This window comes from Cucumis melo, chromosome 6, assembly GCF_025177605.1.
Source record: "Cucumis melo cultivar AY chromosome 6, USDA_Cmelo_AY_1.0, whole genome shotgun sequence".
Lineage (NCBI taxonomy): Eukaryota > Viridiplantae > Streptophyta > Magnoliopsida > Cucurbitales > Cucurbitaceae > Cucumis > Cucumis melo.
Window position 1 is genome coordinate 17,977,984 of NC_066862.1, and position 12,476 is coordinate 17,990,459.

Here is a 12,476-nt window from a genome sequence, read left to right on the forward strand (position 1 = left end):
TAAACAGCTGGTCGAGGAAATCGCTAGGTGAGAAGAGGAATCTAAAAGCAAAGGAGGAAGGAGTTGAGCCTAAGTATATTTGTGAGTGATAAACAAGATTCAACGTGAATTAAGTTGTATTTGTTGCTTATTCTTTTCTATGTTTGTTTACGAGTTATGAATGAATGTTGCGTATGGTACATCTTAAACAAAACCACTATCTTTTTAACAATGTTCGTTTTTGGATATCTCTCATAAGTAGAATATATGTGAATCTTCCATTTATGGTTTTTATTAAAAAGATTTGAATGTGTAAGGTTTTTCATGTGTCTAATCTCTAGATTTACAGTTTTAAATTCAGTCACTCACTGAGCTTTTTAGGTAGAGATCGAGCTCTCGATGCTTGATGCACTGCCTTAGTCTGCTGAAAACTCATAGATCGATTGCCAGTACGTGGTTGGAGTTGTACATAAAGTCTATTTTGTTATGTCGTATATGTCTTTGTATGATTTAGATACTCTACAATTTGTGTAAGCTATTAGTGTTGTGATTGTGTAAACCTTTGTTGGATATGTTTTGGTTATGGTGTCTCCATTAGGTTTATTTGTTAAATCAGTTATGTCAGGGTTGCACACTTCATGTATGTCTATGATTGGTTTAGGTTTCACTATGTTGTGTTACATGTAAAATAGTTTATATACAAGCTTAGCATGTTTATCAGGTTCAAGAGTTCAGTAGAGTTAATAGGTATCATTAAAGGAGAGTGATGTCAGTTGGCTTCATGCCATCTTTCAGGCTAAGTTCAGGTAGTTCGGAAGGGGGTGTGGTAACTTGGTATAGAGTAGTTAGCTCCACGAGAAATGAGAAAAAGCATTAGCTCTAAAAAGAAGCTATGAAGTACAAAATAGATTTCAAGTTAGTTCAGGTAGAATTTACAAAGTATCGTCCAAGTAGGGATAAGAGTAAGTCCAGTTAAGAATAGATGTGAATAGAAGTTTAGTATCATGCATCTGTTATAAGTATTTATAGTATGTTTGATGCATTCATATGTTATAAGAGTCATTCCATGACGTACCCCTAAACGATCAATGCTGGATCAGAACGGGATGCAGGATCCTACATAGGGTTAATTAGAGAGGTGATCTAGTACCCCGAGAGTTCAGATGGGGGTCGAAAATGTACATTTTGCTAGATCTGAACAGGGGAAAGGTAGGTCAAAGAGGGCAGGGCTTAGTAATCCAGAAAAGATGTATGGAATAGAACGATTGAAGAAATTAGGAGCCACAGTGTTTGAGGGTTCATCAGATCATGTTGACGCTGAGGTTTGATTAAACAAAAAGTCAAATTGGCCACATTCCTGTTGTAGAAAGAGGTAGAGGGATGGTGAAAATCTATATTTTCCAAGCGTAGTAACGCATGTACTTTAGACCGACAGACTTTTAGAGCCATATTCAAAGACAAGTATTATCCCAGCACATACTGTAAGGCAAAGAGGGATGAGTTTTTGGGGTTTAAGCAAGGGTAACTTTCAGTGGTCAAGTACGAGAGGAAGTATATCGAGCTTTCACAGTATGCTGATGATATTGTAGCGTTCGAGAGTGATAGGTACCGAAGGTTTGATAGATGCTTGTGTGTTGAGATATGTACCTCAGTTACAACCATTACTAAGTGACAAATTTTTTTGAGTTAGTGGAGACTGCTCTCTGTATGGAGCAGAGTATAACATAAGAGAAGTCAGCAGTGGAGCTTAGTCGTGGGGCTTCAATAACTAGCCATTTTCGAGGTTGGAAGTAGTAGAAGTTAACACCTTGGGTAAATGCTTCAGGCCACCAAGACTTTAATAGTTAGTCTGGATGCCATGCATCGAGGTAGATGAGTTCTGGTAGTGCCTATGAATGGTAGAGGAAGAGAACACCCAGTCAGTCTACTAGATCAATAGTAAGACCACAGAAAGGTTAAGAGTCCTTTGCTAGTGTAGTCAGGAAATCCCATGAACGAGTTGTGGTAGGAATCATTGGGGTCAGTACTTGTTATTGCTGGGTGTGTTACCGATGTAGACAATCAAGATATTTCAAGAGAGATTGGGCCTAGTTGAAAGTAGTAGTTCAGAGTGACCAGGGAGTTGAGTCCCAAACAATTGAGCAATAGAGAGTTTCAACAGCTGTCGGAGCGGCACCAATGGTGTAAGTAAGAGGGTAGTTGTTAGAAGACCTAGGCAATAGGGAAATGTTTATGCCATGACCCGACAACATATGGAGGATGTACCAGATGTTGTTACTGGTATGGTTTATATTTGTAATGTACCTGCACGTGTTTTATTAGATTGAGGTACTACGCATTCCTTGAAAAAAATTGTTTAGATTTAGGTAGCCAAATCTAAACAATTGTATACCAAAAGAATCTTGAAAAAAATCATTTAGCCAAATCCAAACGATCGTGTAGCCAAATCTAAACGATCGTGTACCAAAGAAGCTTGAAAAAAATCATTTAGATTTGGCTACCCAAATCTAAACAATCAAATTTTAACGATCTTGTACAAAAATCTAAGCGATCGTGTAACCAAATTAAATAATTGTGTACAGAGAATCTAAAAAAAAAAAAAGCTTTTAAATTTGACTATCCAAATCTAAATGATCAAATCTAAACAATCGTGTGTCAAATATAGTATGCGCGTTGTTGACAGCGTGGTAGGCCTCTAGGCTTTTTTCGTTTTCAAAATTATTCTATAGAGTGTAAATATTTTTCTGCTTTGTTATATTTTTTGAAAAGACCCCTTATATATATATATCTAAAAGGGATTAAAGAAAAGAAAGTGGAAAGGAAGGAGAGGAAATGAAGGGGTCATTCGGTTATTTTTTTCTCAATCTTCTTCTCTGCCGCCAAACCTTTCTTCTCCAATTTCTCATTTCTTTTGGGTTCTTAAATTTCAGAGATGTGTTGAGGGAGGGTTTGAGAAGATTGGAAGCTAAGATTTTGCAGTTTGGAGGTTGAAGAAGATAGGAAACAACAAGCTCAAGTCATTTTCTTGATAGATTGAATTCACACAGACATCTTCTAGTTTATGAGTTCGTTTGAACTGCTCAAGAGGAATTAAAAGGTAAGATTTATTTTGTTGGAAAATTTATAGAGTTTCTAACAAGTTTTGTGAAGAAAGTGTGAGCAAATTCTAATGTTAGATTAGTGTTTTTCGAAGAGGCATTTAGGTAACAGTTTGGTATGTGAAATCCTAAAGCCTCTGGTTTTTCAAGTTTTTCAGATTGTACAAAGAGTGTTAGAAGCTCTATTATGTATGGTTGAAAACCTTATAAAAAATTTTACAAATTTTATGAAGAAATCATGAGCAAAAAATAAATGGAAGTAAGTTTAATTTTAGGAGAAAATCAGGGGTTAGCAGAAGACTCGATTTGGGACTACCTCTATTTCGGGTCATTTCTTAGCAATCTATTGGGAACCTTGTCGTTTTTCCTTCTAGTAAGTTATAGAGGAGTTCAAAAACGAAGCTTTTGATATAAAATACATTAATTTTAGTGAAGTATTGAGAAAGTTATTAATGTTTGAACTTAAGCTGTTGAATTTAGAAAATATTGGAGAAATAGGTGAAATAGGTGAAATATTCTTTTATGTCTATGTTTGAAATTGTTGAATGTCATGTTTTGTACGTCATCTTAAGTTAGTATAAAGATACAAGATCATATAAGGTTTTGAGGCTAGGTTTTGGTTTGTTTGACAGGCTAAGAGGAAATAAGTCAACTCTACACACCCAAGAACTAGCCTAAGGTTGTAAGTGACAAACAAATTTTAAAACTGTTATTTATGATTGTGTTTCTATGTTTGAATTTGATTTTATGAATAACGCATGATTTCTATGAATGATTTTAAGCATAAGTTTCAAGCTTATGTTTTATGATGAAATTTATATATGAACATGTTATTATTGTTTTTCTAAAACGTAGTTGAAACAATATCATTTTAAGCAAGTATTATTTTTAGATTTTTTGTTTTCAACAAACAATCTGAGTAAGCTTGAGTTTTACGAAAGGTGAAGATAGCAGACATGTTTTAATGTTTTCATATGACTTCCAGAGATTTCTATTAACTACATGATTAAGTTATTGAGCCCGAGGCTTTATGGTACCGTGTGCATGCAGGTTAGATTCCATTGTTGACGTTGATGTACTCCCTAACAACGATGCTATCGCGAGTGCTGGGCAGACCCCACTATGTAAACTTCAAGCTTACTCAACCTATAAACTGAATCCCTCTTGGGCGAATGAGAGGGTGGGGACCTTAGTTCAAGACTTGGATTTAGTCCTTAAGGGAACAATCTGTCTACTAACCCCAAAGCGGGTAAGAGTGAGACACTCCGTCTTGTACCTTATGTTCCTAGCTATTCACCCGGTCTTACCCCTAAAATGGGAGGCTTATTGGGCCAGTGCTGATGAGCTACCCTCACCTATACAGATCTAAGGATAATTCTTTTTGAACAAAAATTCATAGTTAGCTCAATAATTAAAATAGTCAGTTTTATACATTTAACGGTGTTGTAACTTAAAAGTGACGGTTTCATGGTTCCACTCTTATTTAAACTTTTTACATAGGATGCCCCCATTTCCATGTCTCTACAGGAGCACTTTAAGATCACATTGTTTGTACTAACTACAAAGGGGGCCGCATCCATTGTGTTCCCAGAATAAGGTGTCCAACCTTATTCATACACTAGACTATTTGGGATATATACTCGAACTTGATCCACGTTTATGTCTCTATATAAAGTTTAAGTTTACACTAAATAACCTCGAGACTTACTTTATTAGATTCAAGATTGTATTCAATTTTCACTAATAAGTCTTCAATAACAACTTTATTGAATAGAATGTTATTTAAACTACAAACTATGACTTTTATGACATAAATTCCAACATTGAAAACAAAGGGTTCTTTGATTTTTCGAATGGTTTAGCTCGATCCTCCCGCTTTTCTTTATCATTGAGGATAAAGGCAAAGTAAAAATTGAGAGATTTTAGAGGTTCTTGGTCAAATTGTTTTTGGGATCAAATTGCTTGAACACAAAAATTAATTTGTTTAAGATCCAAACCTTTTACATAACAAGAATCAAACAAATATGTGTAAAAGAAATTTCCAAAAATACTACAGATAGACCTAGTTCATCCATTAAAGTAGTTGATAAAACTAGGACTATTGGTCAAACACATTCTTCTCAAGAGTTGGGAGAACCTCGACGTAGTGGGAGGGTTGTACGACAGCCTAATCGCTATTTGGGTTTAAGTGAAGTTCAAATTATCATACCTGATGAAGGGATAGAGGATCCATTGACCTATAAATAGGCGATGAATGATGTAGACTGTGACCAATGGATCAAAGCCATGGACCTCGAAATGGAATCTATGTATTCCAATTCTGTCTTGACTCTAGTAGATCAACCAAATGATGTAAAACCTATTAGTTGTAAATGGATCTACAAGAGAAAACGAGACCAAGCTGGTAAAGTACAGACTTTCAAAGCTCAATTAGTGGGAAAAGGTTATATACAAAAAGGAGGGACTGGATAATGAAGAAACTTTCTCTCCTGTTGCCATGCTAAATTCGATTAGAATACTCTTGTCCATCGCCACTTTTTATGATTATGAAATTTGGCAGATGAATGTCAAGACAGCCTTTTTGAACGAAAATCTTGAGGAGAGTATCTATATGGTCCAGCCAGAGGGGTTTATATAAAAGGATCAAGAACAATAGGTTTGTAAGCTTCAAAAATCCTAGAATATAAGGTTCGATACTGCGATCAAACCTCATGGTTTTGAACAAATGTTGATGAACCTTATGTTTACATAAAGGATCATCAATTCTACTGTAGCATTCTTAGTTCTGTATGTAAATGGCATTCTACTCATTGGGAATGATGTAGGTCATCTAACTGATATTAAGAAATGGCTAGCTACGCAATTCCAAATGAAAGATTTGGGAAATGCTCAATACGTTCTTGGTATCCAAATAGTTCGGAACCGAAAGAACAAAACACTAGGTATATCTCAAACATCTTATATAGACAAAATGTTGTCAAGATATAAAATGCAGAATTCCAAAAAGGGTCTGTTGCCGTACAAATATGGAATTTATTTATCAAAAGAATAATGTCCAAAGACACCTCAAGAAGTTGAGGATATGAGTAATATTCCCTATGCTTCTACTGTTGCAAGCCTGATGTATGCAATGTTATATACTAGACCTAACATTTGCTATTCAGTAGGGATGGTTAGTAGATATCAGTCCAATCCTGGACGTGATCATTGGACAGCCGTTAAGAATATTCTAAAATATCTTAGAAGAACAAAAGATTACATGCTTGTGTATGGTTCTAAGGATCTGATCCTTATTGGATACACTGACTCTGATTTTCAATCTGATAAAGATGCTAGAAAGTCTACATCGGGATCAGTTTTCACTCTGAATAAAGGAGCAGTAGTGTGGAGAAGCATAAAATAATCCTGTATTGCCGACTCCACTATGGAAGTTGAATATGTAGCTGCCTGTGAAGCAACAAAGGAAGCAGTATGTCTTAAAAAATTCTTAACAGATTTGGAAGTTGTTCCAAATATGCATCTGCCAATCACCTTATACTATGACAACAGGGTGCAGTTGCAAATTCACGAGAACCTAGAAGTCATAAATGAGGAAGGCACATTGAACGAAAGTACCGTCTTATCAAAAAAATCGTACATCGAGGAGATGTTACAGTAACAAAAATCTCCTCCGAGCAAAACAAAACTGATCAGTTTACAAAAACTCTCACGGCTAAAGTGTTTGAGAGCCATCTACATGGTTTAGGTCTACGTGGTTTGTAAACTAGGACAAGTGGGAGACTTATTGGGATTATGCCCTAGTTAATATATATATATATATATATATATATATATATATATATGTTTATTGTACTCATATATATACTCTTGTCTCCTTATTGAAATTCTAACTTTGTATACCCTACTTGGAGTTTTAGTCCAAGTGGGAGTTTGCTGGAATTTATGTCCTAAAACTCGTACTTTGTTATTTGATTCAATAAAATTTATTATTGAATGCTATAATCTTAAAACCAATAAATTAAGGTCCTGAGGCTAATTTTACTGAGTTTGTCAACACACTTGAACTTTATGTAGAGACATAAACATGGATTAAGTTCGAGTTAATAGCCCAAATAGTCTATAGTGTATGAATAAGGTTGGGCGCCTTATTCTGAAAAAACACTATGGATGCGACTCGCTCCGTAGTTAGTACAAATGATGTAATCTTGAATCGTTCATGTAGAGACATGGGAGTGAGGGTATCCTATGTAAATGGTTTGCATAAGACTGGAACCCCGAAATAGTCACTTTTAGTTATAACACTTAAACTATAAACTGACTATTTCAATTATGATGACCTAGGTAACTTGATCTTAATCCTGAGCTAACTATGAACTTCTGTTTATTCGGTAGTATCCTTAGATTTTCATAGGTGAGGGCAGCTCTTCATTACTGGCCCAATAAGCCTCCCATTTCAGGGATAAGATCGAGTGGATAACTAGGGACATAGGGTGCAAGATGGAATTCACTCCTACCCACTTGTGGGATAGTAGATAGGTTGTTCCCTTGAGGACTGAATCCAAGTCTTGAACAAGGGGCCCCACCTTCTCATTGGCCCAAGAAAGATTTAGGTTTATAGGTTGGACCTTAAACCAATTGTTCAATAGTGGATCAGTGGGTCTTAAGGAGCAAGATGTAATCTCGGGGGTAAAACGGTATTTTGACCCAGCCAAAATTACGAACAACCTGTGAAGGATCAACTTACTCATCATGGTTATATCAGGTGGACATAAATATATCTATAGTGAGGGGAGTGAAACTAAGAGTCTTTAGTAGAATGACTATTTAGTTAACGAATGTTGATTAAACTTGGTCCAAAAGAGTTTAGCTAGTTAATCTCGAATCATTGGAGCCCATGATCTATAAATCCATTAGGTTCCCCTACTAGCTCATGTGGATTCAACTAAGAACAATATGTTGAAGTAACTTGAATTGTTCGAATTAGGAAAAGAGAGAGAAACTGACAAGTATATATGATATAATTCAGTAATTATAAACTTTAAACTTTAGATTCAAATATGATTTTAATTTTAGAAAAATGAATGCGGATTCATACTCGGAAGGTTAGAATTAGTCAAGACGGGTAAAATAGCAAAAAGTCAAAAAGTTGACTTTTGACTAAGAAAAGTCAAAGTTTGACTTTGACTTAAATTGGTTAAAAGATGAAATTGCCCTTTCACTAATTTCTTTATTAACTAAATGTTGGTAGGAAATGTGGCAGATTATTATGAATTAGAAGCTACTAATTCCATTAAATAATTAATGGATTAATTAGGTGTTGATATTATATGAAATAAATTGCATGCATTTTGCATGTAATTTTTGATATATAAACTTCTCATTACAGAATGAGAAGAGGATGATGATTTCTCATAAAATCTCTAAACGATACACCTTCTTCCCTTCATCTCTCTAAAAATTTACTTCACATAACGAGTCCCACAACTCAGTTTTTTGTCCTGAGATTAGTAGGTCAACATAGTGGTTGTCCTTTGCTCGTGATATTCAGGTAGAGAAGAAGCTTTTAATTGAAGAAGAAGTTGAGAACTACAAAAGGTAAGCTCATCGTTTACCTATTACATTCTTCGTTTAGTAGTTGCATATTAATTTCTAAATCGTTTAGATGCATATAGAGTAAAGCATGATCTTTTTCTTCCGCTGTGCATGCCATCTCTGATGTTTTTGTTCCATCAAACTCATAGGGGTTTGTTTTATTCAAATAAATCAAATTTTGACTTGGTTTTGTATATTCTGGATATTTATCTGATCCGCACAAAATTGAGATTTCAAACAAGTTATCAATTCACATTTGGAGGAATTACTATATCATGACAATCACTAAAACAGACTATAACAGCCACCTTCTCAAATCATGCTGAAATTCTTGTAATGCACGAAGTAACTCGAGAATATGTATGACTAAGATCAATGACTCAACATTCATGGAACATGTCACTTGTCTTCTAGTAAAATTCTTTCAACAACACTATACGAAGACAATACATGTGTAGCTCAAATCAAAGGAGGTTATATTAAAGGCAATAGAACAAGGCATATTTCACTAAAGCTTTTCTACACCCACGAGCTTTAAAAAAATGGCAACATCACAATACAAAAAATTTGTTCAAAGGATAACCTGCCAGACTTATTCACGATATTATTACCTATCGCAAGTTTTGAAAAATTGGTACACAATATGGAAATGTGGCGACTCAAAGATCTCAAGTGATGTTTTTAAGAGGAGTAAATTATATTTTTGCAAGTGTATAAATTTTATGAAATATGTACTCCTTTTCCTTCACTAGGATTTACTAGTAAGATTTTGACGAGGTGAATTGTGTATCTAAGAGGGAGTAGTATGAATATTAGTAAAATAGATGCTAATTATCCATTATACTTAGTGTCATTGTATAGCCATGTGTCACTCTTCCTCTCATCCAACTTCTATGTCACGTGTCTTGACTATGCCAACCGTTAGTGGTCACGTAATCCACCTCATATTTGCCAAATTGCCAATAAATAGTGACATTTTGTGGATTTTGATGAACACTCACACATTGGTGAAATTTTCAAATCAATTGGAGAAAATGGAGTTTATTAGAGATTTTTTTTCTTAATTTCCTTAATTAATTTCTACATGGGGAATTGTCAAAAATGGCAAATTTGACAAAATATTTGAAACATATAGTAAAATTTCAGATTCTATCATTGATAGACACTAATAGATTTCTATTATTGTCTATCTTCTATTAGTCATATTGATAGACAATAATATAAGTCTATTAGGGCCCGTTTTGTAACGTTCCTATTTTCCGTTTCTGTTTCTAATTTTTTAAGAAATAGACGTGTTTGGTAACGTTCTTGTTTCTTGTTTCCAAAATAATTAGGGAACGTTTCTGGTTTAATAAGAAATTTGTGGGAACGATAAAAAAGAGTTTCTTCTTGTTCCGTTCCTATTCTCTCCTTCCGTTTCTTCTTTTCGTTCTCGGGCTTTCTTCTTCGACGATTCTTCTTCTCTCTTTATTCTCCATTTATTCTCCAGCTCTCTTTGTGCTCTGTTTCTTCTTCGTTCTCCGGCTAATGGTATGGCTCTCAATCCCTCTTTCTCTTGCCGATTTTACTGATGGATTTTTATTTCAGATCTTTTTTTTTTTTGCTGAGAATGACCAGAGGGGTTTGTTGTGTTTCTGTGTGTTTTTTTTATGGCTCTCAATCCCCCTTTCTCCTACAAGATTGTTTCCCCCTTTTGTGTTCCATGTTAAGGGAAATTGAGAAATCCATGGTTTTAAAAGGGGATGTTAGAAATCCATGGGTTTTTTTTTCCAGATCTGTTGGTTTTCTTTTTTTTTTACTGGTGCTGTGTTTCTATGTTTTTTTTATGGCTCTCAATCCATAATTACTATTACATTCTAGATGTCACAAAAGTCAACTGAACAACTTTGTGTTGATGACGTTGTTGAGATTGATGGATTAAAAGGTGAGGGACCATGGTCGAATAAGAGTGAATGTTTATTTGTAGACTTAATGGATGAAGAGGTTGCAAAAAGCAATCGACCAACTATAATATTTACAAAGACTAGTTGGAATTATCTGAGAAGCCAACTAAATGCTAGTACAGGATATAATTATTCTCATGATCAATTGAAAAATAAGTTCAACAAATTAAGACAAATTTACAAAGACTTCAAAAAGATATTGAGTAATATGACAGGAAATGGTTGGGATCCATTATTAGGTACCATCAATCTTAAAGAGGAGCAAAGGAACGAGCTTTTTAAGGTATAATAGTTGCATGTTTTTCCATTTCTAATCATCTATAGGCGAATAAGAGAGCTAAAAAGTTTTCATTTTCTATAGGTGAGTAAGAGAGCTAAAAAGTTTAGAAAAAGTGCTTGCCCACATTATGAAAAGCTCGTAAGAATTTTTGGAGATACTACTGCAACAGGTGTAAATGTTTGTCCGTCAACAAGACTTATTTCAAATTCTGAAGATGAAAATGAAAATGATGTTGCAAGCAACACAAACGTTGGTGTTGAAGAGAATGATAAAGGAAAAAGCAAAAAACGAGTTCAAAGAAATAGAGACGAATATGACAGTTTCTTCTCATCATTCTTAGATGTATATGCAGAGAATGTAAAGAGAAAGAATGACATCCTTGAGAAAAGATCTTTTGGTTTTACATCTAGTGAAGTTGATGAGAGCCAAACATCAAGCAAAAAAGATGATCTCCATGAAGAGTTGATGGAATGTTTAGACATTTTAAATACAATGGAGGATGTTGATGGAGAGGCTTATTCCAAAATACTGAAACTCTTGCACGGAGATCTGGCTTAAAGAAATCTATTTTCGTATGCCTAATTCAAGGAAGAGAGATTTCATAAATAGTCTTTAGATGTCACTTAGGGATTGTTTTAGGATTATGTCATCTACTTTTTAATATTAGACTTGAACATGGATTTTGTATGTTTGATATTATGGTTTGGGAAAGTTACATAAATTTTATTTTCTTCCATCTTCGTCTGTTTCTTTTCTTTTTTTTTTTCAAACTGTTATTTGGTTCATCGTGTATTATTTAGATTGAGTAGCCAAATGTAAACGATCGTGTAAAAAAAATAAATTATCATGGTGTAACGACCCAAACTTTCCGGACTAAGCTGAGGTCACTACTCAATACTAAGACTCGACCACACAAAACAAAATTTATAATAGACCAGTTACGATTTCTTAAAACGTTAGAAATAAAACAACAAAACAGTATCGGGCCCTATTTCAAATCACAGTTACAAAAGTTTTGAATAAAATCTCAAATCATCAAATCCAAAATCCTCAAACAAATATTCTAACCAAAATACATCAGCGGAAGCGAAAATGAAATCAGACACGTCCATATGGCCTTCACGCATCCTTTCTGCCCCTCGTCAGTCTGCCCCTAGCCGTGCCCTTACCTGAAAAGTTAAGAAGAGAAAGGGTGAGTATAAACATACCCAGTAAGGGACCCACTACTGGGCCCGTTAGGGAACAACAGTTAACTTCCTATTCAGGGGTACCCTACATAACAGTCTAGTGGTTCCGTAGAACGCACATATCAGTCTAGCGCTCCCGAAGGATGCGCATATCAGTCTAGTGCTCCCGAAGGATGCACATATCAGTCTAGTGCTCCCGAAGGATGCACATATCAGTCTAGTGCTCCCGAAGGATGCACATATCAATCTAGTGCTCCCGAAGGGTGCACATACCGGTCTAGTGCTCCCGAAGGATGCACATAACAGTAAGGTACACTACCCCATAGATGAAGCTAACCGTTACCCCTCGGTCTATACTAAATCGTCTACCACAGTCATATCCCAATCATCAATCATT

General features: G+C 35.1%; 1 protein-coding gene across 1 annotated transcript; it reads left to right on the forward strand.

The window, feature by feature from the left end:
* The first annotated feature begins 1,142 nt into the window (after positions 1-1,142).
* On the forward strand, positions 1,143-11,450 carry LOC127149706 (L10-interacting MYB domain-containing protein-like). The gene is made up of 3 exons (XM_051085569.1): positions 1,143-1,301; positions 10,530-10,895; positions 10,974-11,450. The coding sequence occupies exons 1-3, from the start codon at positions 1,143-1,145 to the stop codon at positions 11,448-11,450; spliced, it is 1,002 nt and encodes a 333-aa protein (XP_050941526.1).
* The last annotated feature ends 1,026 nt before the right edge of the window (positions 11,451-12,476 follow it).

Bases quoted from the DNA above. Each gene is read 5' to 3' on its own strand.
- LOC127149706 (XM_051085569.1), top strand. From the start codon at position 1,143: ATGGGGGTCGAAAATGTACATTTTGCTAGATCTGAACAGGGGAAAGGT. The intron at 1,302-10,529 runs GTTTGATTAAAC...ATTACATTCTAG, and splicing joins CAGATCATGTTGACGCTGAG to ATGTCACAAAAGTCAACTGA. The intron at 10,896-10,973 runs GTATAATAGTTG...CATTTTCTATAG, and splicing joins AAAGGAACGAGCTTTTTAAG to GTGAGTAAGAGAGCTAAAAA.